Genomic DNA, 27,824 nt, shown 5'->3' on the forward strand with positions numbered 1-27,824 from the left:
ACTTTAATCCCTTTGGGAAGGTGACTCTAAACAACTTCTTCTAATGCAGGAGGTTTGAAATGGAAACTTGACATTGAAAACTTACTTTTAAGATTCATGAGGTTTTGGGCCTTTATGTTTGTGTTTTACTCTAAGGAATTTAAAAATATGTAGCCTTTGTCTTAGAGAAAGCAAGGATAAATCAATTCACTATAAGTGGTCATAATGTAAATAAAAATTTGTCTCAAATGCTGCCCTAGGAATTAAGACAGCTGTACAAATATCTCACACTCTATTTTGGTGAAAATTCAGGGTCAAGTGTAAAGTACAGAATTGATTTGTATCATTAACATTTACAATACACGGAACAGTGAGAGGTGCTCAGAGGTCAGCTGTATTTCTTCATCGTCTTTCTCTAGATGGGGACTGCTACCCCGAGACAGCCCGTGGCCCATGGCAGCCCAGGGGCCCATGCTGTGAGAAGACCCAGACATCCTGCTAAAAGAGTACTTTCACTCTAAATTTATAAAAGTTTTTAGTAATGATTCAATCATCCAATGATTCATCGACACCACTCTTAAACCTGTTTCTATTTCTAAGCCACACCCCTTCTTGAGATAACAGATTGGGAGCTGCACTACCAACTGAACCAGACTTGCTCTCTGTTGCAAAAGCACTTCTGTCAGAGCGAAGCTCCACTAGGACCCAACTTCAACTAGCCAAGGAAAACTGTTTTTAAGTTTACATGTTAAATCAAAGACAACTCTTCCTTCTTTCAGGAAGTATGGGGAAGTTAATTCCTCAGGATGGCAGGTTCCACTGCATTTTGTTGAGGACAGAAGTGAGGCCTCAGTGAGTGGAGAGAAATGATCACTTTGTCAGGACGACACCCTTGATGTCCCTGTGCTTCCTAAGGAATTAAGACTCTGAACATGTTTATCCAAATCTTTTTCCATAGTTCAGTATTATTATAATAGGCACATCAATTTAACTAATAGGTCACAGAAAATAACAGTGTGGAATTTTAAAATTGACTTAAAGAGGAAATATGCCTATTGTCTAACGTTGCCGGGGAAACATTCCATATAAACTCAACACATCTGACATGATTATAGCTAAGAAAAAGATCTTGTCTGTGAAAGAAACACATAGTCATTTTAATTTAGTTGTAGTTCTTCCTCATATATAGTAATACAGCCATTAATTTTTCTACCAAATAAATACACTTTTTCATCCTTAGGGGAAAATGACATTTTAAAGGAAATGGTAATTATCTCCATGAGACACAATCAAGGACTTGTAGGAAATGAAGGTGCTGCATTCCACATCATTTTGACCCCTTAGGCTGTTAATTCCTGTACAGTTCATTGTCAAAAAATTGTATTTATGCCCAATGTCTAATAAATATCAAAATACCTTCTCACAGTGTCAGCAGTGTATTTTTTGCTAGAATGAAAGTCTTAATAATTTCCAAATATAAATGAGGTCCAAATGCCAGAGATTTCTATATGCCAGACATGATTCTGAACAAAGATTGCTTCCATAGTTTTTTTTAGAACTATGCTCCCCATTGAGACACTTTCTAGATTTCACTTCCAATATGAATAGATACTTTTCATGGAAACTTCCTCTTTTTATCTACAAATATTGTATTATCTGGGGTAGTATAACCACTAATAAGAAAGTAACTCCATCTGTGAGTGGATAAACTTGACCTATAGCCTCATAAATATAAAGATTAGAGTGCCATCATGTGAATCAAAGTGTGAATTAATAACCTGTATTTCCTAGTCCATTTGGTTGATAGTCTATGAAAATTTAATTGTCCTTTCTTTAGCATTTTATTCTTTTGGCTGATTTTTAAATCTTTCCTCTGGAACCCATAGCAGGACCCATGTTTCATTATGGGTGGCAGCAGACCTTCAAACCGTCCCTGCAAACTGCTGGAGTTGGCAGGCCAAACAGTACTGCACGTGTTTTATTCCACATTCTGTGGTGTTTACAAATCTACACTCCCTGCAAAATGCTTCCATGTTTCTGAGCTACAGTCACCTATTTGCAATCAGAATTTTAAAAATTCACTAACATACACTGCAATTTGAACCCTTAATAGTTGGATTCTTCCTCCATTAGAGTGCCTCTGTTTTACGTTTTTATTAAGACGTAACTTCCAACATAAGTAACATATAGTCAAATCAAGTCAAGGGAATCAATATCCGAAGTCGACTCCTTGTCACTCTCTGTGTTGTGTGTCATTAGAAGTCTTCATCATCCCACTTTCAACCTCTTTTTAAATGAAGCTAAAATAATACTTATTTTGAAAGCTTTACTGCAATAGTTTGCATAACCATGTATGTTAAATGTGAATGGTTTTTAAATGTAAAAGACTATAAAATTATTTTTGTAAAACTGTTACGAAAAAAGTCATAGTAGAAGAAAAGCATGTAGCCTTATTCTGCAGTCTGAACAGAAGTTAGAAAGTGAAGGAAAAAAACAGTGCTTACAGAAATAAGAGAAAATATAAGAAAGCATTAGAGTTTCATGAACTAGGAGGAAAAAGTGTCAAAACATTTTTGCAGAATGATATTAAATGTTGCACAGTTCTCACCAAGCATGAAAACACACACACACACACATACACACACACACATTTCAATTTGGCCATAAGGGCATTAACAGACCCTTTTAAAAAGGCCATTTTCACCAAGACTTACAAGGGAGATCAAATTTGAAAGGATAAAAGAGAAAGTGGCCAGAATGGCCAAGGGAAGGCCCTAGTAAACAAATTCATTAACTTGCCAGCTAAGGGGAAGGAGGAGAAAGAGAAGATAAAGGAGAGAACTGTTCTGAGGATGGTTCAAACTTAAGGCAAAGTTGAACCTTGAATGAAAGCTTAAGTCCACAGGGATGAAAAGACTAGAGATATAATTAAAGTAAAAGTTTCAGAGTAATGTCTTTGGCAATTGGAAAGAGATGTCAAAAGCCCAGGTGGAGATATTAGCTTTACAAAAATAGAGATAACTCTTCCTATGATGCTGGTAGAATAATACCTTGAAGAAAGAGTAGAATTCTGTTGGTCAGTGTAAGCACTGAATTATGTTTCAGGAGCAGAAGTCAGAAAGTTTGTATAACTTGCCTCACTTACCATAGATTGTTAACCCCTAGAAGAACCAGGAAAAAGGTCTGGATATCCTAACCTTCCTTACACATGTATATACATTGAGCCATAAGAATATTCAAGCATGGCCCTGGCTGGTGTGGCTCAGTGTAGTGTGTACTGAGAACCAAAGGGTCACCAGTTCGATTCCCAGGCAGGGCACATGCCTGGGTTTCAGGCCAGGTCTCCAGTTGGGGGCATGTGAGAGGCAACCACACATTGGTGTTTCTCTCCCTCTTGTTCTCCCTCCCTTCCCCTCTCTCTAAAAATAAATAAAATAAAACATTTAAAAAGATTTAAAAAAAGAACACTCAAGCGTGGTTTAGATCAATGATATCTGTGAAGAACAAAAAGTCACTTGGAAGTCTTATCAAATTTAGAGAAATTCAGTTAGATGTTTATGTATAATTTGTCGATAAGTAAAGTGAGGCTTAAATAAATTAGATTTATTGCCAAAAGTAAAGCTGAGGTACATCCTAGAGTTCTTATTAACATTTTGAAATTACTTTTAATTGTCAAAACTATAGAGTCAGGTTAATACATATATTATTAATAAAATCATAGCCTCCTGATAATTTTGTTTGAGAAACAGTGTTTTTAAAGTTTAAAATATAATTGGCATTTCCATGTTTTCGTTCCCTTATGAATGGTAAGTTATATCACTGATGACTTCTCTTACTAATTACAGGTGTATATTAACTACACACGCACACATGTGCATATAATGTGAATTGATAATGCAAAAGGAGGAGCAAGTGATCCCCTATGACCACATTTTAAATTTCTAATAGGATTAAGCAATTGACCCACTCAATCTATTGCAGTCAGATAACATCTTGAGTATAATTAATGAATTTGACAAAGTATCTCTTATTATCCTTGTGGATTACATGGAGAGTTGGAGTTAGAAGAATTAGGTGGGCTTACAATTAAAATATCAATCACATCTAAAGACTATTGATTATTTATATCAACAGGGAAATACCACTGATTCCTTAGCCCCATTGTGTTCAATATTTCAGTCAATTTGAATGAGGATGTAAATGGCAAATGTTTCAAGGTTACAAATATTCTTATGACAGATGAGAGAATCGATATTTCAATTTTATGAGCATGCACAAATAAGCCAAAATCCAAGGTGAACTTTAATCGGAATGAATGCAAAATCTAGCATATGGCTCCAATCAATTGCATATTCACAGAATGGAAGACAGGAGGCTTACAATAATTCATATTGAAATCACCCAGGTTTTCAGCAAGCAACAACTTTAGGGCAAGCTAATGTGATTCAGTTACTACAGAAGCTAACAAACTTGAAGCTTTTAAATAGAATTATAGAGTCTAGATAACAGAGTTGTAATTTCAAATACCTGGAGGGCCAAGCGGGAAATGAGAGTGAATGAAAACGACAGGACTGGGTTATATAACGGAGAACAGTGCGACCATCGTGAAAACAGCACATTCTCTACGTAAAGGCATTTTTCCCTTTTCTTTCTTTCTTTAAAATGTAAACACTGTAGTTCTTGAAGAAAGTAAGTGTCCAGGTTGAAATTGGGCTGGAATTTGAATTTTCAGATACCAGTTAAGATTCTTTATAGGTGAACTAAGTCATACTGTGTGACTTAGATAAGAAAAACCTACATTCAAAATATATAGAGACCAGGATGAAGGGTATAAAATATAATTTAATAAAAAATGGTTAAGGCAATTTAGAATTCTTAGGTTAAGGGATAAGAAAACTTAAGGAAGATAAGATTTTTTCCTGTGTTTGATGCATCTGATGTATTTAAAAGAAAGCAATTGTTAAAGTCAGAACTCAGGAGAATTTTTACCGTATTTGTCCTTCTATGATGGGCTTGTTTCACTTCACATACTATTCTCAAGTTCATTCATGTTATAGCACATGGTGGGGGAGACAGAAACCAATCCCTTGGGCAGCCTCCCCAAAAGGGAAAAACGCAACCCATACTCCAACCTTCCCTCCCAGGCAGAAGCGGGGAGTTGCAGGTTTTCTTCTACCTGCTTCTCACTGAGGTGGAGGAAAGGATCTATGACCAGTGAGTGTGTGCTAGTCCAAACCTTTGCCTTTGTTCCCCGTGGTCCCCAAACCAGTGCCTTTCTTGCCAGTGCCTTGATTCAGGCAAGATAGAAACCAAATCCTCAGGAAGCCACCCTGCAAAGTCAGAAGATGGACATACAATCCAGTCTCCCTCTCTCCCCAGGGAGAAACCAAGAGCTAGGTATTTCCTCCCAGTTGCTCTGCACTGTTTGGGGGTGAGGATAGTGGGGTAGGGTGAGGTGGGGAGGAACTGTGGTGAGTGAGTGCCATGAATTTCCTACTGGGTTTGACCTGGCTGGTGTTGCACTGGCTGGGTCTGTAGGAGCCTCTTCACTGGTCTGGATTCCTCACAAAGAGAACTGGTCAGTGACTTTTAGTCAGTGCGTCTTCACGAAAAAGGAGGCTCTGGGTCTTTCCATTCCAACGTTTTCTTACATCTCCTCCTGGCTCTTTCTTTTCTTTTTTGAATAAAATCTTAAACATCATATTTGGGGGGGCTGGCATTATTTGGAATTGCTAGTTGCCATATAATTCCTAAAAACTCATTTCTATGTTAAAATAAGCAGCCACCATGACTAGCAACTTGTTTCTGATAATCACTCAATAGGATCCAGGGCCTATGTGCTGGAAACATGAACTGCAAATTATTTAGTATCAAGTTTTCCTTCAAAATCATCTATTTAAAGAATTCTCAGCACTTTACTCATGATATTTATATTTAGTTCAGGTTTAATTCCAGTATATTTAAATGATTGCACAATTCTCTTTCTCTTCTCTGCAGAGCTCTGGGACTGGATTTATTACCATGGCAACTAGTGTGAGACATCCAGCAGAGCCAGCAGAAATGATTCTCTTACATAAACACAAAAATAAAGTGAACCGAATACTAAGTCATCTGAAACACCTTCCATAGGTTCATACTGAAATTCATCCTCTCTGAGGCATCTATAGGAGTTTTGGTAGAGTTTGGAGACGAGAGACTAATTTCCAATTATTTGTCCATTGTTTGAACTTTTTCTGCTGGAATGATCCTCCTCCGGGTCTGATGGTAGTGCGAACTTTCTCTTGAACATGGACAACAGTAGAAAGCCTCCTGTACTCTGATCAGAGTGAATCGAGTCATCCAGTGGGTAATGTGAGCTCTCATCATCCCTGTGATGGCAGGGGTGGTCACAGGAAGTGACTGCTGGATAACACACTGACTTTCGCTTAGCATGGCCATGGAAAGAGGAAAATGATCAAATTAACATATTTGCCAGAGGAGCAGAGACAATTTCACCATGATCATAATTCAAAGAGCAGACATACCCATTTTTTCCTTCCATAGCACACAGAGAACATGGTTCAGTACAGTCCCTCATAGACTTCATTACAGGCCTCTGCATTTGGGAACTGTTGAATGAACTGCAGGGTATTTAAACTGAATACTAAATTTTAAAGGAAGCATTGGTAAAGTCTTCTGTAATTTTGACCTTTCCTACACTGTTAAACCAGCGACATTCAGCTGGACTGATGGAGCACAGGCTTTCCCCAGACAACCTGGGCATGATGTATCTTTAGAGTCTTCAAGAACTCAGTACTGTCCTCTGATGCTTTATGGAATAGTGAGAAAAATGAAAATGTCGGAGGAAGGAAAGCTGCCAACCAGAGAGGAAATGATTTCCATGTGTCCTGGATCATCAAGTGAAGACTTGGGCATATGGAGTTGTCAGCTATGCAGATTGTTATGCAATAGTCAGGCTTCCAAAACTAAGGAAGGAAAGTCTGTAATACATATGACCATGCCATGGCTGACTCACAACATTTCCATATAATGCTATTTATTGTTCATTTATTCACATTCAGCATTTATTTAATACCTAGTATTTTAGAAGCTACTTAAATGGTTAAGTTTGAGTGAAAGGTTCATAAAAGGTTTATTCAGATATCACTAACATAAATATATTAGTAATACCATATTAGTAATGTATGGTACATTATACATTATATAATATACAATATACACATGTATGTATGCACAAATACATATGTACATATGCACACATACATATGTACAATGTATAATTTACCATAAATTCATTAGTAATTATCATATTTATTAATGGTAATTTGCTATCATTTACTAATGGTAATTAGTAAATACCATTAGTAATATCATATAGTCATGTATGACTATACATACACTCTATCTCCAAAATATTTAAATGATATAAAATGTATGTACATATATAGTCACATATAGAAACCTAGAATTACATATACACATAATCATATATATAAAACTAGAAGTATATATATATATGTATATCTACCTGCATGAAAATATGTGATATATAGGAAACTGTGCCAGATAAATCATTAGCTATGCCAGAAGTAATGAAATAACTATCATAAGTGAGTAAAAATCTGTTCAATAGAACGTCAGTAAAGAAAGCATGCTGTATTGTTGCTGAAGACAATCAGTAACTGGAATGAAATGTAACTTTAATGAAATTGTATTTAAAGGACTTCTATAGGATAGCTGTTATATAATGGTTCATTTTTATTTACATTTAATCAGTGTTTTTATATGTAAATATAAGTAGGTGTTTCTTATGCCACAGATGGAGTTGAAAAAAGTTGCTGCCTTTAAAAGTATAATCTAAATTATTATAACTCTTTGATAATTATAATTATTATATAGTAAATCATATGCATGGTCATATGTGATCACAAATTATATACATATATTAGGAAAACTTCAAACTATTCCTTACATTTAGGTAAAGAACATCTGCATTAATACTATTTATCTATCATTTATACTATTCGTAAACACTGGAAACTCTATAATGTAGGGTAAAAACAGCATAGTGTCATGGATTATTATTAGACCATGTTTATCTTCTGAGAATGGAATAATTAACTGCATTAAATAAGAAGGGGAATACTATAGTGTGGGAGATTTGGGAGAAGCTGGAAAAAAGCACTTTCTTCTGTAAGTTAATAATTGAGCTTCATGGATTGACAGGCCAATGATAGACTTCTATATAAAAGTCATTTCCCATCACTCAAATCCAAGTTTCTATAGGATTCCAATGCAGGCAGGTCCCTGAAATCATTTTCTACTGAGACTCATCTAAGATCTGTCCTCTTATTGAGAGGATGAATTATCAAAACTGTGAAAGCCTAAAAATAGTGGTTTATAATTGAAAGCCTAATTCTTTCTTAATTATAGGTATGCTACAGTGGCAGTCTATAATCAGGGACGATCAGCAGCTCCAAAGCGAGTCAGGCTTTATCATTCACTCTGTACAAGGATGGATACAGGCTCTACAGCAGCAGATCCTGGCAAATGAAAGTGCAGGGTCTTTTTCCTCACACCTCTTGGTGGTGACAAGATTGTCCTCCACTTACTCTCTGTCTTGCAGAAACAAAGTAAATATTTCACTCTCATGTTTGCTTCACTGATGATCACTAATGGAATGCTTTTAAGTAAAAAAAAAATTAAAATTTAAATCATAATCCTAAAACTAATGCACACTCACTGAATTCACTAAAACAATGCTAATATAACACAGTTTATTAGTAAATTATTTAACTGATATATGAAAATACTTTAGGCTTAAATTGAGTAGATGATGTTACCTTAGGGCCAAACAGTTAGATCTCTGTAAACAAAATGAAATATTCAGCTCATAATTTGACATAAGTAAGGTGCTTTCATTGACCCAAAAGATATAATTTTAGGGCATATTAATATTGAGACAAAAACTATAAATTCATAATTCTGTTTTAAAACTGGACATTTCATCTCTAAATGGTCTTAAAAATTATTTTCTTCATTCTTTGGCTAGTTATATATCTTTAAAATGTCAACAGTAACCCAACTTCTCAAATCAAATTCACCAGTGGCTAAATCCAAAGTTTCTGCTCTAGCAAGAGCAGAAATCTGAATTGATAAACTCTGTGATAGTAGAAAATTTTAAATAAAATGAGTAATAAAATCCTTAGTTGTAAACAGCATGTAAGAAGGGAAAAGCTATCAATAGAGCCAAAATAAGCCATAGTAGAAAACAGAACTATTAGAACTTTAAATATTAGCAAATAGTAAAAATGGTGAAAGTTTTTTCTTTGGCATGTGATGAGCTGTCCTGAGTATTACAGATGGCCAGAGGATAAAACACACAGTACGTGTCTTCTCTGGCTTCAGCCCACTCCATCTATACATCATCTACTTTCCTGGCAGGTTGGGCACCGTGATAATCAATCTGCCAGCTTTCACCCTGTCTTCAATCCACCTTACAGGAGCCCCAAATGTGCCTAGAGATAAAGGACATTTAAGAGAGAAGATGACCCAAGATGTGTGGTGAATGTTAATTTCCGGAATAGAAGCAAAGCAAATAGCCCTTGAAATACTTTCCACTATTAACTTAGGAATTCAGCCACCAAGGAAGTTGAGAAAAGGTTGCTGCCTTTAAAAGTATAGTATAAATTATAGTATAGTTTAAAGTATTATACTTTTTGGTAATTGTGAATCGTATATAGTATATCATGTATATGATCAGAAGTTATCAGAAATCATGTGTGTGTGTGTGTATAAACACATATATGGAACATTTCTAACTAGTCCTTTCATTCAGGCCAAGAACAAAGATATACCTTAGGATTTAAGTGAAAAAATGTTAATGAAAATCAATTATATTTTGCTTTTGTAGTGTCTATGAATTAGGTTTATTTTATTCAATATTTTACTTAGTGCTCTGTAAAGATAAATTATTTTTTAATAAAGAATCTATTTCCCTGGCTAGCATGGCTCAGTGGATTGACCATGGGCTACAATCCAGAGGGTCACTGGTTCAATTCCCAGTCAGAGTACATGCCTGGGATGCGGGCCAGGTCCCCAGTGGGGGACACATGAGAGGCAACCACACATTGATGTTTCTCTCCCCTCTTCCTCCTCCCTTCCCCTCTCTCTAGAAATAAATAGATAAAATATTTTTAAAAATAGTCTGTTTTTCAATCTTCATATAATAATTCAAGATGCTTTACGTGAAAAGGTTTGAGACTTGATGTATATGATCAGAAAGCCACAGAATCACAGAAAATATTCTTGGGAGTCAGAAGCAAAATTAAGATCACCTTCACTATTATCATGATGGTATCCAATTATAAAATATTAATACAGTTAACAAAATTACTCATAATTACTCATAATCTATCACCATTATTTTATTTAACCCAACTTCAAGAAATAAACCCTTTGCATACATAATTTTGCAAATCACAACCATGTTGTATTAGTTCAGTAGAGGACTTAACATAGCAAGCACACATTCACTTTTGTGATGTGTGCTGTTATATTAGTTTCTCTTTATTGGTACAAACAGAATAAATAATGTGGCCCTTGAGTACTTTTGAGCCCATACTCTCTTTCTCCAGAAAAGGAGAGGATGACATTGAAACTCAGCCACAGTTGATTCAACTGTTGTTTCTGAAGGGATGTTGGCATGTTGGCAGGAGTGATGAAGCCCCACCTGAATTTCTACAGTGATAGTCCTCTAACCGTGCAAAAATAAAACAGAATGTAAGGCAGCAGAATAAATCCAGAGACCTTTCTCTCCAAGGAAAAAAAAATTTAGTATACGCAAAAGATCTTTTAGGAGTAAGTAGCCTCTGTACGCTTAACAGTAACCTGAATTTGGACAAATCCTCAAATTTATCTGAGCTTCAGTTAAGTAATGTGTAGCATAAAAACAAAAATCATTGCCCAAGTAGAGAGAAATATTGTGAGTTTCAAGAAGATAGTGCACGAGAACTTGCTTTGGGAAACTATACTAATGTAAGTTATTAGTTTACCTAAATACTCAATATAAATTCTCTAATACTCTGGGGAAGGAAAGCTCCATAATCTACATATTATGTCAAATATGTATTCACACATATATATATTCAAATATAAATATACATGCACACACATATATATACACACACATAAATATATCATACAACCATGTCTCTACAGAATTAGTGCACTAAAATACCAGAATACGTGAGTAGCAGCATTCTTTTGCCCACAATCATCTAGCTTTCTCATCTCCTCTACTAGAGATTAGCATATTTTGGCATCTTGGTAATTACAGCATGCTTCTCTGATTGACTTAGCTAAGACATACTAAATACTCTGGGAACTTGAATGTGCCATAATTGAGAGTAGTAGGTACTATTGTCCAGGCAAGCCAATGACAGTAACAGATATATACTTACCTGGAAGAGAACATCTGGAAGGAATTAAGATGATGTTAACCATATTAGTAGTGCTAAGTGAACCACAATATAACAGGCTACTGCCTCATTCACAGATCTCATTTATTTCAAGAGGGAGGAATAGTAGTAAAATATATATAAATTAAAGCAAACCCTATTGATGATGCAAATAATAACAATGCTTCAAAATGCACTTCTAATTAAGAACCATGTAATATTCTAATTTATTTCAATAGATTCATTGTTGTGACCAAGTTAATGCACTATGTTATATTAATAGTAGTTAAACACATATCACATATATGTTCAGAAGAGTTCATCAGTATCACAATATTCATTTGTAGAACTGTATTAAAGTTAAAGTAGCGGCACTCGAATTGCATTAAGCCTCTCTATCACCCACATATCCAGGTTATTATCTATTATCAGCTGTGACAAGCCCCTAACCACTCTTTTCTCCCAAATTATCTTCAGCCCAGCTAAAGTTATTTGGCAGAAGTGATGAGGGACAGATGTAGCATGGGGAAGTCTTAAAAATAATGAAATCTGTTACCTCAACTAAAAATTGAAGTCCCGATCCTAATTCTGAAGTAAACTGGCCCAGTCCTCACTCAATCAGACTCAAATACATTTGAAGATATTTGTGTATTATTAGCGATCATCATTTGTCATATATGTTGGCTTAAGACCTTAGTTTATCAGCTGTATTTAAACACTTTAATAGAATGTGTTCTTATATAGAGATGGCATACTGAAATAAAATTTTACTAACAGCAGGTTATTTGGCTTGTCCTATAAATATAGACCATGAGGATACCATTTTTAAAAAAATTAAAATGCATTATAACTTTGGTGTGCATTTAAAAAATATGAAGGTCTGTATTAGCCTTTTCTTGAAGGGTTTGACAGAAAATTCAGAATTTTCACATAGAAACATCTGTTTCCTGATACATAATTAAATAACTGATTTAAAGGTGAGTCTTCAACTGAAAACGATGTACAAAAAATGACAGTCATGCTTATTTTAAATGAAACAGAAAGCTACACCATTTTGTTTTTAAAATAATGCCAATCTATACTTAACTATGCTTCAGTTTTCTTCCAAAAGGACAATCGAATTTCATAAAACTAAGATTTCATTGCAATATCATGTTTTTAGATAAAGGGTGAGGAATCGGAAAATCGATAGAGGTGGGGCTCAGGACAGGGGTAGGGGAGGAGGGGGACAGAAGCAGGGTCAGGAGCGGAAATAGGGGCAGAGATGGTGGTCACTTTCACACAGACCATGGGAGGAGGCAAAGGGGGGCAAAGTTTAAATGGGTGAAATGAAGTTACAAAGCAGAATCTCTTACCCTGAAAAACTCTTTAGTGGAGCCAGAGTCTAATGTCCCATAAGCAATTTCTGTTTGCTTAGAAAGATCCTCAGCACTTTCGATGGGAGACACCATCCTCTCTACTGTCAGGAAGGCAGCTAAGTTAGCCGTGTAGGAGGAGATTATGATCAGGGTAAAGAACCACCACACACCTCCAACAATGCGCCCAGAGAGGGATCTAATAACAAGTATGAAATGGATTTGTAAAGTGGAATGAATGACCTAATAAAAAAACAAGTTAGCAGTATTATGCAAATATCGACTTATAAAGGAATGTTTTACTTTATACTTTTCAATATATCTGCTACTTAAAGGAATTGGAAACTATGAAACATTCTGGGCAAGAGGACAGATTACCTAGATTTGATGAGATACCCAGAGGTGAAAACTCCAGATTCCTAAAATTCTTTCATACTTATAATGCCCAAATCTTTGATGGTATGAAATCTCATAACAAAACAATTTCAAGAAATGTGCATATATAATTCATCCAATGCTCATACTATTTTATATATTTGTGGAATAAGCAAATATGTACAATAGAATCTAAGATTACCAGCAATACTCAGAATAATATTGACAAACAAAACCAAATATTAAAAATTAAAGAGTATGCACTACAGATATATTTTTAAACACTGAAGAAACCCTTTAATTCAACCAATAAAGTTCTAGTACCCTCAAAACAAAAGTCCAAAACTTCATTATTTTTTTTGTGTGTGTGCCCATACCTGAATTTTAATACAGTATAGAAGAGGAAAAAATGATGCTATAAACACAGGTATGAAACAAAATATAATTCTTAATGAATAAAAGTGAGATGCTTTATGTATGGGCTGTTCCTTTGTGCCTCCTGCTTAGGGAAAAAGAGAAAAGAAAACTGAAGGAAAACAAACTAGATACTTAAAAATTTGCCAAGTTATAAATTCTTAGTTTAAAATATACTAAAGTAATATTATTCTGTGGGCATAAATTCTTACATAAATATTTTTTGAAAACTTAATAGATTCCCAATAATTTACCCTAAACCCTAGATAGACAAATATAAATATGTACATATAGAAATAGATGTATAGTGTATTATTTTAAAAGATTTGAGGGGATTCTACATATAAAAGCATTTGAGTAATATTAACAAACAAATGTAACTTTTTTTCTTGTTAATAATCCTGCTACATCTAAAATTTAGAGGTTCTATAGTGAAAAGATAACCTTTCTAAAATTTAAAACATAATTGGCAATTTATGGCCTAAATCAACCTTCCTTATCATTAAAACTAAAAAATAGACTTTCCGATGAATCATAGATACTATATCAAATTATTGGGTAATATTTGTAGAATAAACTACCCAGGCAGTTAGGACAAAGAGGGAAAGTTAATTTAAAAGTAAATTTTTTTAGATGAAAAAATATCTGTTGCTAAAATAAAAGAGAACAAGAGAGAGAGAACAAGCAATGAAAGATCAAAAGAATGTAATTAAGAGCCTTTATCACAGTCTCTAAGAGATGCAAAGAATTAAATCAATATGGCAGGATGAAAAAAATTAAACATCTCAATTGTTTTTTCTAAAGGATATTAAATACACTTTAAATTTGGCAAACACTTTATGTAGACACAGCTACTCTCAAAATGTTCACTATTCCACAACAGCAGAAGGTATAATTATATGGCATGTACCCTGTATTTAGGAGGGCACATTCTGTACCTGGCTGCTCAAACCCCATAAAAAAATGGATTACATGGTAACTGCTGTTAGCACTATGCATGGAATGTTAATTTACAATATCTCTGAGAATCATTTTTGTAAGTCATTCTGTCCCAACTATAAAATAGACACAAGATAGAGGTGTAAGTTGTTCTCTAATTCAGTGCTTAAATCACATTTAAGCAGATTAAATATGCTAATTTATTTAAAGTATACAAGATGAAAAATTTATTGGACCTATACATCACTGACACAAAAAATTCTCAATGATTTTATTATTTACTTGTTTATGTTTTCAAAGGAACAATTAATGCTTTTGAAAGAGTCCCTGTGAACTTATATGCAGAGGGGCAAATTTAATTTTGTTTTATGATAATACTCAAAAACAACTTTTCTAATTAAATACAAAACTTTCACCTCTCAGCATTGGCACTAAAGGAGCAAGTAAATATATCATATGTATTCTAACATTTATTTTAATTCTCTACTAAATAGTTGTTTTAAAATGGCATTTTGTTTAATACATTTCAATCCTTTATAGATGTTTGGGGAAAAAACCAGAAGCAAGCAGGAGAATAAAAGTCAACTTTCAAGTATTTCACTCTTATAATTTTGGTGATTGCATCTAGTCTTCAGAAATTTGTGAACATATTCCAAATCTCATTTCAGGCAAGTGGGCAATTCAACTTACTAAACCATTCTAGATTAAAATTTTAATGTTTTATTAGTATTAATAATATAGTTTCAGATCATATTTTACTTGAAAAGAGATAAATACCTTTTAAAGTATTTAAAGAGCATTTCTAAATTGATATATACATTTCATGCATTATTATAATTTTAGACATTAAGCTGCTTTATTATTTTCTAAACTGAGGTAAGCAATAATAATTTTACTTTAAATACAGTTTATTTAATTAAAAATCATTAAATTTGCCAATATTATGTAATATGTTCAATTTGTAAATGCACACAACATAAAATGAAAGAGCTATGCTTTAAAATTTTAATAAAGAGGATTTGCCTATATATATTTTCCCACATATATTTTGTGGCCCTCTCCCCCCAAAAAGTCAATCGATAACAAGGACAAAATGCACTACCTAAAATCTTCTATCTTACCAGAAAATAAAAATTATTGCATGTGAAATTGTAGTAATATCAAAAGCACACAAAAAAGATCATGTTTTAGGAAGTGGGCTTGAAAATGTGAAGTAGTTTTGCATGTCCTGGGGGGCCCGAGAATAATGCAGATTGCTAAATATGCCCTGTACTCAGCCCCCAGGTGTAAATATGTTTTCTGCTTCCCAACAAGCACTAGACACCAAAACCACCACCTGCAGAGGCGTGATGAACAAGCAGCAGGGTACTCCTATGGAACCCGGTCGATATATCCTACCCCATAATGAGCCCCATGCACTTCTTCCTAATCACTCAATAGACAGAGCATAGTTTATGATATTCTATGATAACTGTCTTATGTCTCAGGAATAGGGCAACATTATACTACAGTAACCTTCTTACTAAAGGTGAATCATTTCATTATTATTTATGGACCAAGATGTCCTCTGAGATCCCAATTTTGTTGGTATTTATCTTTCTCATTATTAGAAGCTTCTCTGTCCATTTTTCACTTAAATCAGGTAAACTATGAATCCTATATATCTTGTCAGAGATCATCAGAAATATATATATATTTATATATATATGCCATAAAAATACTATGGCATGCTTCTAATTCAACATAGTTCCACAGAAAAGCCAAGCAAAATATAATTAAATTAGGATTGTTTAGATCCATATAATTAATTCATAAAAATTTGACCTACTATCAGAGACGTGATAATTTCTAGATATATAATCTATTTTCTTTTTCTCAGTGGATGGAGTATATAATAAAAATTACAAAAGATACAAATTTTTTAGCTCATTTAGTTATTTTAAATTAATCACTTATTTCCCCCAAGTGCCAAAAAATTAGCAACATATGAAATAGTATTAGAAAGTCACTCCTTCTCCAGTTATTAAAATATCCCATAGAATCAAGGAAGGGTACTGAAACCCAAATTAAAATATGACAACAAATAGATTGTAACATAGGCTTTAAATATAAAGGCAATCACACTAGAAATGGAATGAGTTATTCTTCAGAAGGACAAGATATGACTGTCATTCTTGTTCATGTATATAACATGAACAAAAGCTATATGTGTTTTGTGATATATTCATCATATTTAGGCATTTAGTGCAGGAATTAATATATCATAATAAGAGAAGTATATGAATTTTTTCCATGATGTATACATTATCATTCAATATGGCACACATTTTTATGACAACCAGCCATTATTAGTGCCCAGCCATGTATTTCTCGGTATTTGTAAATGTTATCATGTCCTTTTAACCCAGCACCCTAATAAAAAAAATTATAATCTCTCCCACACCATTTCCATGAACTAATGATGGGAAAATAAAAGAGATGGGATGTGTTCCAATGAAGATTTTTTTAAACAAGCTCTTGCTTTTGTAGTTAATATGAAATATTGCCCATTTTCCCATATACAGGTCTGTGGATTAACACACAGATGACTGTAAAATGAGAATATGCAGCAAAAACACGGTACCCCTCCAAGAAGGCATGGAATGATGGGAACCTTATGCATTTTATAGCCTCTCCATGGTGTGTATAATTTCACCAGGGAAATATAAGGTCAACATTCAAAGAACATTGCTCAAATATTTCACAGGCTTATGCCGATTTTAAGTATCTGTCCTTGAGCCTTACACTGCTTGGACAGGTAATCAGCAGCTGATTATTTCTTTAGAGTGAATTCATAAACACCATGAAGGTCCACTTGAGACCTAAAATGCACAAAGTTGAAGCAGGTGAGTCACCAACCTTGGCGAAATATCGCATCCTTGCTGCATAAAGGCACCCAAGGAAAACCAGAGACTATTAAAAATCCCAAATTCATTAGTTGATTCACTACTTTGTGTTTCTCTTCCATCTTCAAACTCCTCAGTGTGCCACTCGTAGGGGCTAAATCTGCTGACCAGGAATAAAACTACACTGACCCCAATGTAGGCAAAAACAATGCACATCCAGATCTCATAGGCTAAAGGATCAAGAAATGAAAACACTCCCGGTTTGGACTTCTGAGGCTTCTTGATCATGATAGAGATCCCGAGGCTCATAAAGGGCTTTGAGAAGTCAATCACCTCTTCTCTCACAAGGGTAATAGTTAATGGAGCAATTGCAATATCAGCTTTCTGTAAGGGAAACAAAGAACAGTAGTAGTACCTGGAGTCATGTTCAGAAAGGCATCCTGGTTCATTACTGGGTCAAAAGGGAAGGAAAGGAGATCAAGAAAATGGCCATAATTATTTCCCTGGTGGAATCCCAGTAAAGAATAAACAAAAAAAAGTAGTTTGTTCTCTGGATATCCCCTTTTTTCATAAATGTGTAGTGGACACATCTGGCTTGATTATGATAATTCCATCTTTATCCTGCATCTATGCCTTTGCAGTTTTGACCAATGCGTATGTCCCAGATGCTTCAAGACAGATGAAATCTCTGTCTCACCTAATCTGCAAGTTTGCTTCTGACTTCATCTTTAATCTTCAGATGCTTACAAAGAAATAATATAGCATTCCTAGAGTAATGTGGGAAGCCGACAACCTCAGACACAGGTACTTCCCAGGGAGGGGAGGCATTCTGTCAACCACAGTTCTAACTGAAGGACTTTCTATGGGAAGAGCTATACTTACCCCATACACAAGTTCTCCAACCATCCCATTCCAAATTTTCGTGTCTGCATCCCTGGCCCCATACTTGCCATCCCCAACAATTGTCAGCTTGTACTTGAACCCACAATGTTTGGCGATTTCTGCAGCTAAGTCAACACAGTAGCCTTCATAGCGCTCATTGCCTTCAAGCATTTCGTGATTTTTCTTCATCATAACATAGGGTGATTCCTGTATGGAAAGACCATGCTGTAGTTGACAAAAATAGCTTTGTTAAGTATTTACTCTTTGAATCAAATCTTCTGGTTTAATAATTACCTGTTAGCAAGAGATATTATAGAATATAGATGGAAAAATTATTTATAAGCCTTCCGAAAAAGGTCTTTAGATATCTATCAGTGTATTTCTTTAACATGACTTGTACCTAGCCATACCAAAATAAACAAGAGACTCAAAAGCACAGACTGTTGGCAAGTCCCCTTGTCATATCTGTAATTCCTAGGATTTAAAGATGAAGAATTCCACTCAACAGCTGTTAAATTCAACTCTGGACCCACCATGCTCTTATTCTATGGTAAGGCTATTCCAAGGCCAGGAACCCTGTTCACCCAGAACCCTTGGTTGCTGCTGCTTCAAACATAGAGTTCATATAGAAGTCTGGTTGGCCAGTGTCACACAGACTGAAAAGATCATTGCCATGGTGAATTTCTGATTCAATCTTTTTGGACTTTAGGTCTTGCTTCTTTTAGGAGATATAATATCCTAGAATGATGCTACAAGGATAGCCAGAGAGTAGCTTCCATCTGTGAACATAAGAAATAGGAAGCATGAAAGAAAGGATTCAATACTGCCCAATATTTTTGACTGAAAAGAGGCACCAAGGATATATGGAGTCTCGGTGAGACAGTTCTTCTCAATGGCATGATTAAGGCAAAAATTCTCAAATGTCTAGCTTAGACTCACAGAGGAGTTTCTAAATGTCAGCCAATGTTTTTATCCAAATGCTTGTTATCCTTTCCATATTTCCTCCTCATTATTGTTAGGATAATGATTCCCACAAAATACTTCATCACTGCTTAGCAAAATAAAATAAAATAAAATAAAATTGTTTTGTTACAAAATTATGAACTATTAGTGAACTCCATTTACTCAGTTTCCTTTCACCAACAGCTTGCCATGATGATCTAATCCCCTTCCATCTATCCTAGACCCAGATGTTCAAGATCTGGTTCAATTTATCTCATGCATCCATGCACAGTTATGTAGCACAGGCTAGTTGCCCACTACCATGTTGAGACTTGGGGTGGAAAAGGAGAGAGATCATCCTTGTCTTTTAGGAGTTCATCTTTTATTATGAAGAAGGAGAAGTTGGCAGCAGTATTAAAACATGTAACAACTGGAAAGGTAAAATGTACCCACAATGGTATGGGAATGGACAGGCGAAGCCCTTGAACAAGCAAGGAGTCCTCTTTAGGATTTTCTTCAGTTGTTCCCCTATAGATGCACCAGGTTATGAATTATTTGTCAAACTAAATATAGTCTTGAAGAGGTAAGGAATATTTTTAATGCCTCAGCTAGTGCTTGTGTAGTCCTTTTGACAGAGTACATATTCAATAAATGATGAAAACACTGCGAAGGCAATACTGTGGTAGCTGTTGCCCTGACACATAAACAGCAATTCTAGGTGGTACATACTCGTCATAAACAATAAAATAAAACATAGGCACATGGAGCTAATTACCAAAATTGTAGTGACAACCACAGTCTTATTCTCAAGGCCAGAGGTATCGTTTCCAGAGGGCAGCTCGGTAAGGGTAACAACCATTTTGTCCACTTCACTCCAGTATCCGATCTGGAACAAGTTGCAGAAGGCAGGCACATGGGGCAGTGACCCATTTATTAGCAAAGCATTTCATTATTTTCTAACTCATACCTAAATCTGAAATTGCACCTGTATTAACTAGGCTTCTAGACAGTGATGTGTCTTGGATATATGTGAATCTAATAGGAATAGGACAGAACTATAAAAACAAAACAAAGAAAAACAACCCTTAAAAATGGTTTGTCTCTTTGTGTTCACTTGTCATATTCTCCAAAGATCATTTATTTGGAAGTGATCATACAGAAACATAAAGTTAAAAAGGCATATTCACCATAATACTTAAAAAAAGATGCTGAACAGTTAATTTGTATCAGCTGTGTGTTGTCTTCTGGGCCCTGAACTCTCAGCACTAGTTCTTTTTCTTCTCATTAAACTCTTTTTCTACCTCGATCTAAAAAAGTATATTTCTATTTACAGTTCTCTTTACTGTAAAGTTTACATGTCAGTATGACCAAAAAAAATTGGATTGTAAAAACATATTGAAAAATAAATCTGATTCCGGAATTTGTACAACTCTATGCGAGAACACATCTTCAGGACTCTTTGGGAGATGAAGTGATGGGTTAGTTAACTCACCTTCTCACGCAGAGAGAACTGCCTTTAAATTACTAATGACTTACCTTCCGGGGCCCATTAGTTTTGAGCTCCATGATGTTAATTGTATAGTTTATTCTTTTTCCATTCTGGTCAAACTTTATATTTCCTGAGAGACCTTCAACCTGAACCTAATGAGGAATGAAAAAGGAGCATAGTTACAAATTTACTTCAAGTCAAGAAAACCACATTTATGTTTTTTTCCTTTCACTTTGCAACTTTTGTGTAGTAAGGAAATAATATTCCCTTTATATTAAACATAAGGAATAAATCAAGGATGACTAATTCTGCAGGAAGAAAATGGTAGCCATTGTCAAATCACCGAACAATTGTGATGAGTGACTGACCTGTTTGAGGGCCCTTTCTATTTCTACACCTTGTCCCCAGGGGACTGCTGGGTTGGCTAGACAGTCTCCTGCGTTCCCCCTTCGGGAGATTTCAATTCTCTGCTTCCGTAGGTTGCGGAAAGCTTCAGTCATCACTTGAACAGCATCATAGGTCAGAGCAGAAGTATACTGAAAAGTATCACACATATTTCATGAGAATGGAAGAGAATCAAACTCCGTCCACACTGGCAATCAAGACTGCAGTTGCCCAATATACAATAATACCATATCAAATGCAGGAATTTAGACATTATCTCTGCATCTAGAAGCTAAAGAATCTAAGAGAAGCAGTATGGAATATTGGGACTACAGATGGTACTCTTGACTCTCAGCATTTTCTGTTAATATGGCAGTTCTTTCAGGAGAGACCTTTTGTAATAAGTATGTCAATGTTTTTGTATTTTTCTAACAAGCTTCTCATTAAGGTATGACTTTATGGCCTGATATGGTGATACAAAAATTTATCAAATCAATCAATAACTATTTATCCACTGTCTAATGAGAAACTTATCTGACAATAAGAAAAAAATTATACTGATCAGACAATCCCTCATCTCTTATCAGCCCTGGTGATGCTCATGTAGATCTGTAATGAATTTTGGAATGTTTGTCTTTAACTTCTGAATGATTCTGATAATCAAGTTGAAGAACTATCACAATTCCTAATTTCTGTGCCCCCTTCATGCCTCAACAGTCTGTGAGAATATTAGTTCAAACAGATCAAGGTTGGCCATGTAAAGGGAGGGTGCTGCACTGCTTAGGTGTGTAAGAGAAAAAGGCCCCCATCCTAGATCCACATGAGAAAGTCTGTCCCAGATTCTGCCAGGAGCCTGATTTCAGCAGAGTGTAGCCATTGGTAGTGGGGGTCATGGGGCTAGTGGATCTCCCGTGATTGGGACATGCTGGTCAGGCTTGGGGGGAAAGTGGAGGGAATAGTCCCAGTTCCAGAGTCACACAACTCAGTCTGTCACAGATTATGTCCAGACCTTGGTAGGACAAAACCACCAGGAGTCAAAACTGTGGGGCCAGAAAGTGGGGCTAGCATATCTCCTGTGAGGGGGAGACACCAGTCAGGTTCATGAGAAAGTGGGGGGAATGACCACCACCCCAAAGCCACATAATTCAGTCACTCACATCCCCTGAATCTACACCTGGGCAGCTGCTATAGAGCAGGGCTACAAGGAGTCCAGAAGTAGAGCTATTGCTTCCTCCCAGGTTGGTGGTGCAAGGAGGGGAGTGCTCCACCCAAGAAAGATGACATCTGTGGTGTGGGACAGGGACTCAGCACAGGGGTCTGGCAATTGTCCCTTAGCTCTCTCCCCAGAGCCACAAACCCCAGTCTCTCCTCACACACCTCTATTTTGCTCTGCCCTCCCTCTGCTGGAGCCCAGGATGAGTGGCTGTGAACAAGATTTTGTGCATTGGCCCTTTAAGAGAGTGCCTATGTCTTGAGCAGACTTTTCTTTCTCCCTGGCAGACAAAGTCCCCTCTGATTTTCACAGCCAGATGTTATGTGGGTGCCTCTTCCCAGCTCTGCTGCTGTGGGATGGGGAGTCTAGCACTGGGTTGAGAATCCATGTGTCTCAGGGGGATCTTTGCAACTGGGGTATCCTTCCGGAATTCCAGTCACCACCCATGGGAGCAGGGCCAGCCTTTTCACATTTCTGCCCTTCTTACTAGTCTCTATGTGGCCACCTATGTAATTCCTTGGTTACAAGACTTCTCTTCAGCTAGTCTTCAGTTGGTTAGTCAGCTTGATTGCTCTATATTTTAGTTGTAATTCCAGTTTGGTCCTGGAAGGTGGTGAGTGTAACATCCACCTACTCTGCCACCATCTTGGATCTCTTCTTCATAAGAAACTTTAAGAGGAGTGTCGAAATCTGTCTTCCCCCATCAACCCTCCTTGCTCTCTCTACGTGATCTCATTTACCCCATGGCCTTACATTGAGTCCCTGTGCTCAAACATTACTTCCTCAGTGCTGCTTTTCCTGCCTAGATCACTGGCCAGTCATCCTCCTCCATCTGTGCTTGTTTATTCTCTTCTGTTTGCATGTCTTGTTCATGCATTCTTCATTTGTCTTCTTCTTCTCTCCTCCCTACTAGAATATTTACTCCAGGGAAATAAAAACTTGTTTGATGTGTCTGTCACTACTGAATTTTTAGAGTGCAAGGCAGGGGTGGAAACACTGAAAAGACTTAGGAAAGAAGGAAGGGAAGGTCAGTGATCTTGATACGGGCCCTGCCCTCACATTCTCTCCCCAGCCAGTGAAAAGATATGTAGGTAGATAACTGCAATATGCTTATTAGAGTTTTATAATTGGTCTCATGGTAGATAGAGGTCTGTTTTATGTGTTGTTTTAATGTGAGAGATACTATATAGTAGGGGAAATAAGAATATGGTTTATGTGGTATGTATTTTCCCCTCTAATGCTTCCAGAAATTTTTAAAATTTTACTTTTAAATACAGTCTACATTACATGTTTTGTATTAGTTTCAGGTATATAGAAGAGTACTTTGTAAAATTATATGTTTTATCAGTGTTTTCCTCAATATTTCCAGTACCCATCTGGCATCATACATAGTTATTACAATATTATTGATTATATTGCCTATGCTGTACTTTACACCCCCATAAACTATCAATTTGTACTTCTTAATACCTTCACCTTTTTCACCCAGTATCCTAACACTCAGTGTATTCTCTGTGTCTATGAGTCTATTTTGTTTACTTATTCTTCAGATTACACATATATGTGAATTCATATGGTATTTGCCTGCATCCAAAACTTAAGCCTTCATTTTTGATACTGAAAATTGTAGTGTATGATGATCATTCATTTAATCTGAATGAATTAGGCAGTTGAACTGCCTTCATTTTATTATGTAAGTGAACCGTATTTAATGGAAAAGTTGGAAGGAAGAAAGAAGAAAAAAAAAGATGATTTGAAAGCCATGAGTACTGTTAACTGTAATAAGGTATTCATGTTTACCTTTAAATTTTTCTACTGGAATGTCTTCTCACAAGCTAGTTAAGCAATGCAATTTGTGCCTATATTATTGACCTATATGTGGATTCTTCTTTATAGATATAGATTGCCCCCTAGATGGTTATACTGGGGTGTTCTCCAAATACCTGAACTAGACAAATCTAAATAAAAACCAGAACCACATCTTCCAAAATCTGCAACCCTTTCCTTTGAACTGTGTATGCAAGAAATTAGCAGAATATAGTATGCTACAGATCCATTTAAGCAATTTATATTCTTAGATTTAAAATGTAATTCTTGGGAACCTATCCTAAGAAAATATTCTCAAATATAAGGAATTTTCATACAAAAAATTAATTGCAGTACTATTTGTAATATGCAAAAACTAGAAATGACCTAAATTTTTGACAGTTAAAGGGATGTTTAAAAACTGTGCTTTCTGCCTTGAGGAAGCATTATGCAGCCATTAAAAAGTGACACTGATAAAGATTATGTAACAATGTGAACGATGAAAATTTAAAATAAATGAAAAGATTATTAGAACTAATTTTTTAAAGTTTTTCTACAAAAAATTGAGAGTAATTTTTAAAATGTTTATAGCCCTTCAACAAAAAATAGAAAAAGAAAAAGAAACAAAATTGTTTTAATAATAGGGAGGAAATATACATGATTATATTATTTTCCAAGCATTCTATAATATCCATATACAATTTAGGAAAAACATGTATTATATCAAAAACATTATTTTAAAACTTGTATACTTAAGACTTCTTGGAAAAATAAGAGATATCAAGGAAGATTTATCTGCCTCATTTGCATGTTTCTTTTTATTCCCTTAGAGGAAAAAGAAAAAGATTAATTTGCTTTCATATATAGCAATCAGTTCATTGCCAATTTAATTCCCACAACGAAGGCTACGTTACTGAGTAGGAAACAGAACTTAGATTGGATAAACCAAATATTTAAAAGTATTGCAGTTTGCATAAAAAAATTAGGACAACAGTTAAAAGCCAAAATTTTACTTGAGTGAGCTTGCTCACATTACTATGAGAAATCTATAAAACCATCTGCTAAATGTTTTAGAAGCCTATAAATGTTAGTGAACTGCATTAAAAAAATAAGATGAGTTTGAATGAACTAAAACCATTAAGTCCACGGGCATCTCATAATTGTGATTCCGAGCATGAACACTCTAAGAAGGAAAATCCTTTCAACTTTTTCAGATGCTCAAATCTAATCAAGTCTCAAGCCTATTATCATTTTGAATTAAAAGTCACAATCACAGAAACCCAGTTCTGGGCCAAGAGAAAATCAACAGCCTCCGTAGCCAGAGTTCCATTTTGTTTATGGTCTGCATATGTGGCTCATTTCTTTTTCCAAACAAATATGTTCGCATTTTGATTGGATAGTTAAATATTTCAGCTTTATTCTGCCATTCACTAAACTAGATGTAAATTAATTTGAAGGGAACATGATGGCAATGTAACTACCTCTTTCTTTGAAAACAAATGTATCATCCCTGCCCTGATGTTTATGTTCTGTGAAATGCCTTAGCTGAGCTGGATATTAATCCTTCCGTGGAGGCGATTATGATTTGCAGTGTTATATCACAATCACATCATAACTAGACTTTAAGAAGGAACCTGGGAGAATGTTTCTATGGCCCATTTTCCAAATGTACTTTATATTCCATTCTAAATACATATTTATTAACATTTATTTTTCTAAAATGAAATAAAATAGGCATTTTAAATGTTTGTTATGCCCAATAGTCATCAGGCATGTATATATTCAGCAATATTTTACTGTGATCACTGACACCAAACCCCCCCCAGAATATTCTGACAACCGAGAAAAGAGGAAATGAAAAGCTGCTCTATATACCTTTAAAATTTAATGAATATACAAAGAGAATAAATAGACTAAAGTAGAAATTTTATGAGTCATCATAATATAGCATGGATTCCTAAACATATCCTATCAGCACATGCTAAAATAGGAAACATATTGCTCGAGCATAGACTTGAGGCATTATGAAGTGTTGCAAAATTTCCTGTGAATGGCCACTTTGCAAATTTTTCTTGACACATGAAATTGAATTGAAGAGCGTTGAGAAAGCTTTGCATATAGCATCAAAAGATAGGGCTCAAGCCATGATTTTATCATTTACTACTCTGTTGCCTCAGGCAGATTAATGAAAGTATCCGTGTCCAAGGTTTCTGATCAATGAAATAAAGAGAGGAATACCTCTTGAATACCATAGGAGTGTGGGAAAGGAGGTTGAGGAAAAGACAAAAAAAAAATCATGTTGACCTAGTTCTCTATGTGTCAAACCTGAGTTGGATAATTTTTTAGTGAACTTTTTAAAAATAGCCTTTGCAACATATATTGTTATTCCAATTTCACAGGTGAAAATTTTAAGGTATCAATTTATATTTGCCCAGGGTTAAAACACTACGTGACTAAGATGGAATGTGAATCGAGAAATCTGCATTTCTGGGGTAACGAGAGCGATCAACTGCCCTGATTTGTTCGGGGCTGTCACAGCTTTAGAGCAGAGAGTCTAGAGTCCCAGGAAACTCATCAGACTCAAGAACAGGGAGATACTGGCCCCCTTGTTTGATGTTTACGCATCAAATGAGTTAAAGTTACAGGAAATGTGAAGCTGGGTGAGTTGTAAAATGTGCTAAAAATCAGAGTTATTGACCAGCATTTGGCCTTTTTTTCTGTCACTCCTGTCTATCCTGATATAAATCTAGTGAGTTTTTACAGTGTTTCAAAACCACTATCCTGATCTACAAAAGTCTGTGATCTAGTAAGTTCAGAAAATAATTCTGAACTTACTAGATCGGCATATTAAGAAGCCTTGAGAAAGCTGCAGTAACATCAATGTTTAACTTTGTTTGATCAGCATTGTCCAAACTAATTACCATTTTCAAAATTTCTGCAACACCAATTATTTTCCATAGAAATAGTGTTGCAAGTAACATATTTTGAGGTGTTAAAAGTTTGATGGCCCAGTTAATTTTTCCTACTCATTTTAAAAATAGCATCAGTTGTTTACTTAAATATAAAAGTATTATGCATTGAATGATATTCCTTTAGATAATCTTACACAATATAATTCTCAGTTTCCTTGTACTACAAAGTTGACAACAGGGTCAAATTGTTGAGCACTGGGAAAAATAAGTAAGCCTATCAGAAATATAGAAAGTTTTTAAAAAGATTCTTGGCAATGTCTAAGAATCAACTAGATCCAGAAGAAAAAGAATAGTAGTAAGAAATACATTATAAACTTAAAATTATTCACTTGACTTAATTTCAAATCCAACTGTAGTCTACCCACTAGAAAAGAGCTGTTGGTGATAAGGTCATCTTTAATTTCCTGGAAGGCCTTTTGAATGTGCCTTTTGAAACTTAACCCCCCCACCACCACACACACACAAAATGTTCATAAAAACTCAACATTAGTGAAACAGTGGGAACTTTCATCCATTGCTGGTGGGAATGCAAAATGGTATAACCACTTTGGGAGATAGTTTGGCAGTTTCTAACAAAACTAAACATCCTCTTACCATATGATCCAGCAATTGCACCAGTTGGTATTTACCCAAAGGAGTTGAAACCATATGTCTACTCAAAAAACCAGCACACAGATGTTCACAGCCGCTTTATTCATAGTTGTCAAAACTTGGAAGCAACCAAAATGTC

At 35.3% G+C, this 27,824-nt stretch overlaps 1 protein-coding gene across 2 annotated transcripts in view; it reads right to left on the reverse strand.

The window, feature by feature from the left end:
- Positions 1-27,824, reverse strand: part of GRIA2 (glutamate ionotropic receptor AMPA type subunit 2) — a 124,754-nt gene that overhangs the window by 4,518 nt on the left and 92,412 nt on the right. For both annotated transcript variants that reach the window (XM_053658092.1, XM_037125739.2), the window contains exons 7-12: positions 21,088-21,255; positions 20,767-20,871; positions 20,006-20,116; positions 18,289-18,495; positions 17,420-17,790; positions 12,794-12,992 (exon numbers count right to left, since the gene is read on the reverse strand). In XM_053658092.1, the coding sequence (XP_053514067.1) occupies positions 12,794-12,992; positions 17,420-17,790; positions 18,289-18,495; positions 20,006-20,116; positions 20,767-20,871; positions 21,088-21,255 (1,161 nt within the window). The remainder of the gene's footprint in view (positions 1-12,793; positions 12,993-17,419; positions 17,791-18,288; positions 18,496-20,005; positions 20,117-20,766; positions 20,872-21,087; positions 21,256-27,824) is intronic.

This window comes from Artibeus jamaicensis, unplaced genomic scaffold (assembly GCF_021234435.1).
Source record: "Artibeus jamaicensis isolate MK-2021 breed Jamaican fruit bat unplaced genomic scaffold, CSHL_Jam_final scaffold_537, whole genome shotgun sequence".
Taxonomy (NCBI): Eukaryota; Metazoa; Chordata; class Mammalia; order Chiroptera; family Phyllostomidae; genus Artibeus; species Artibeus jamaicensis.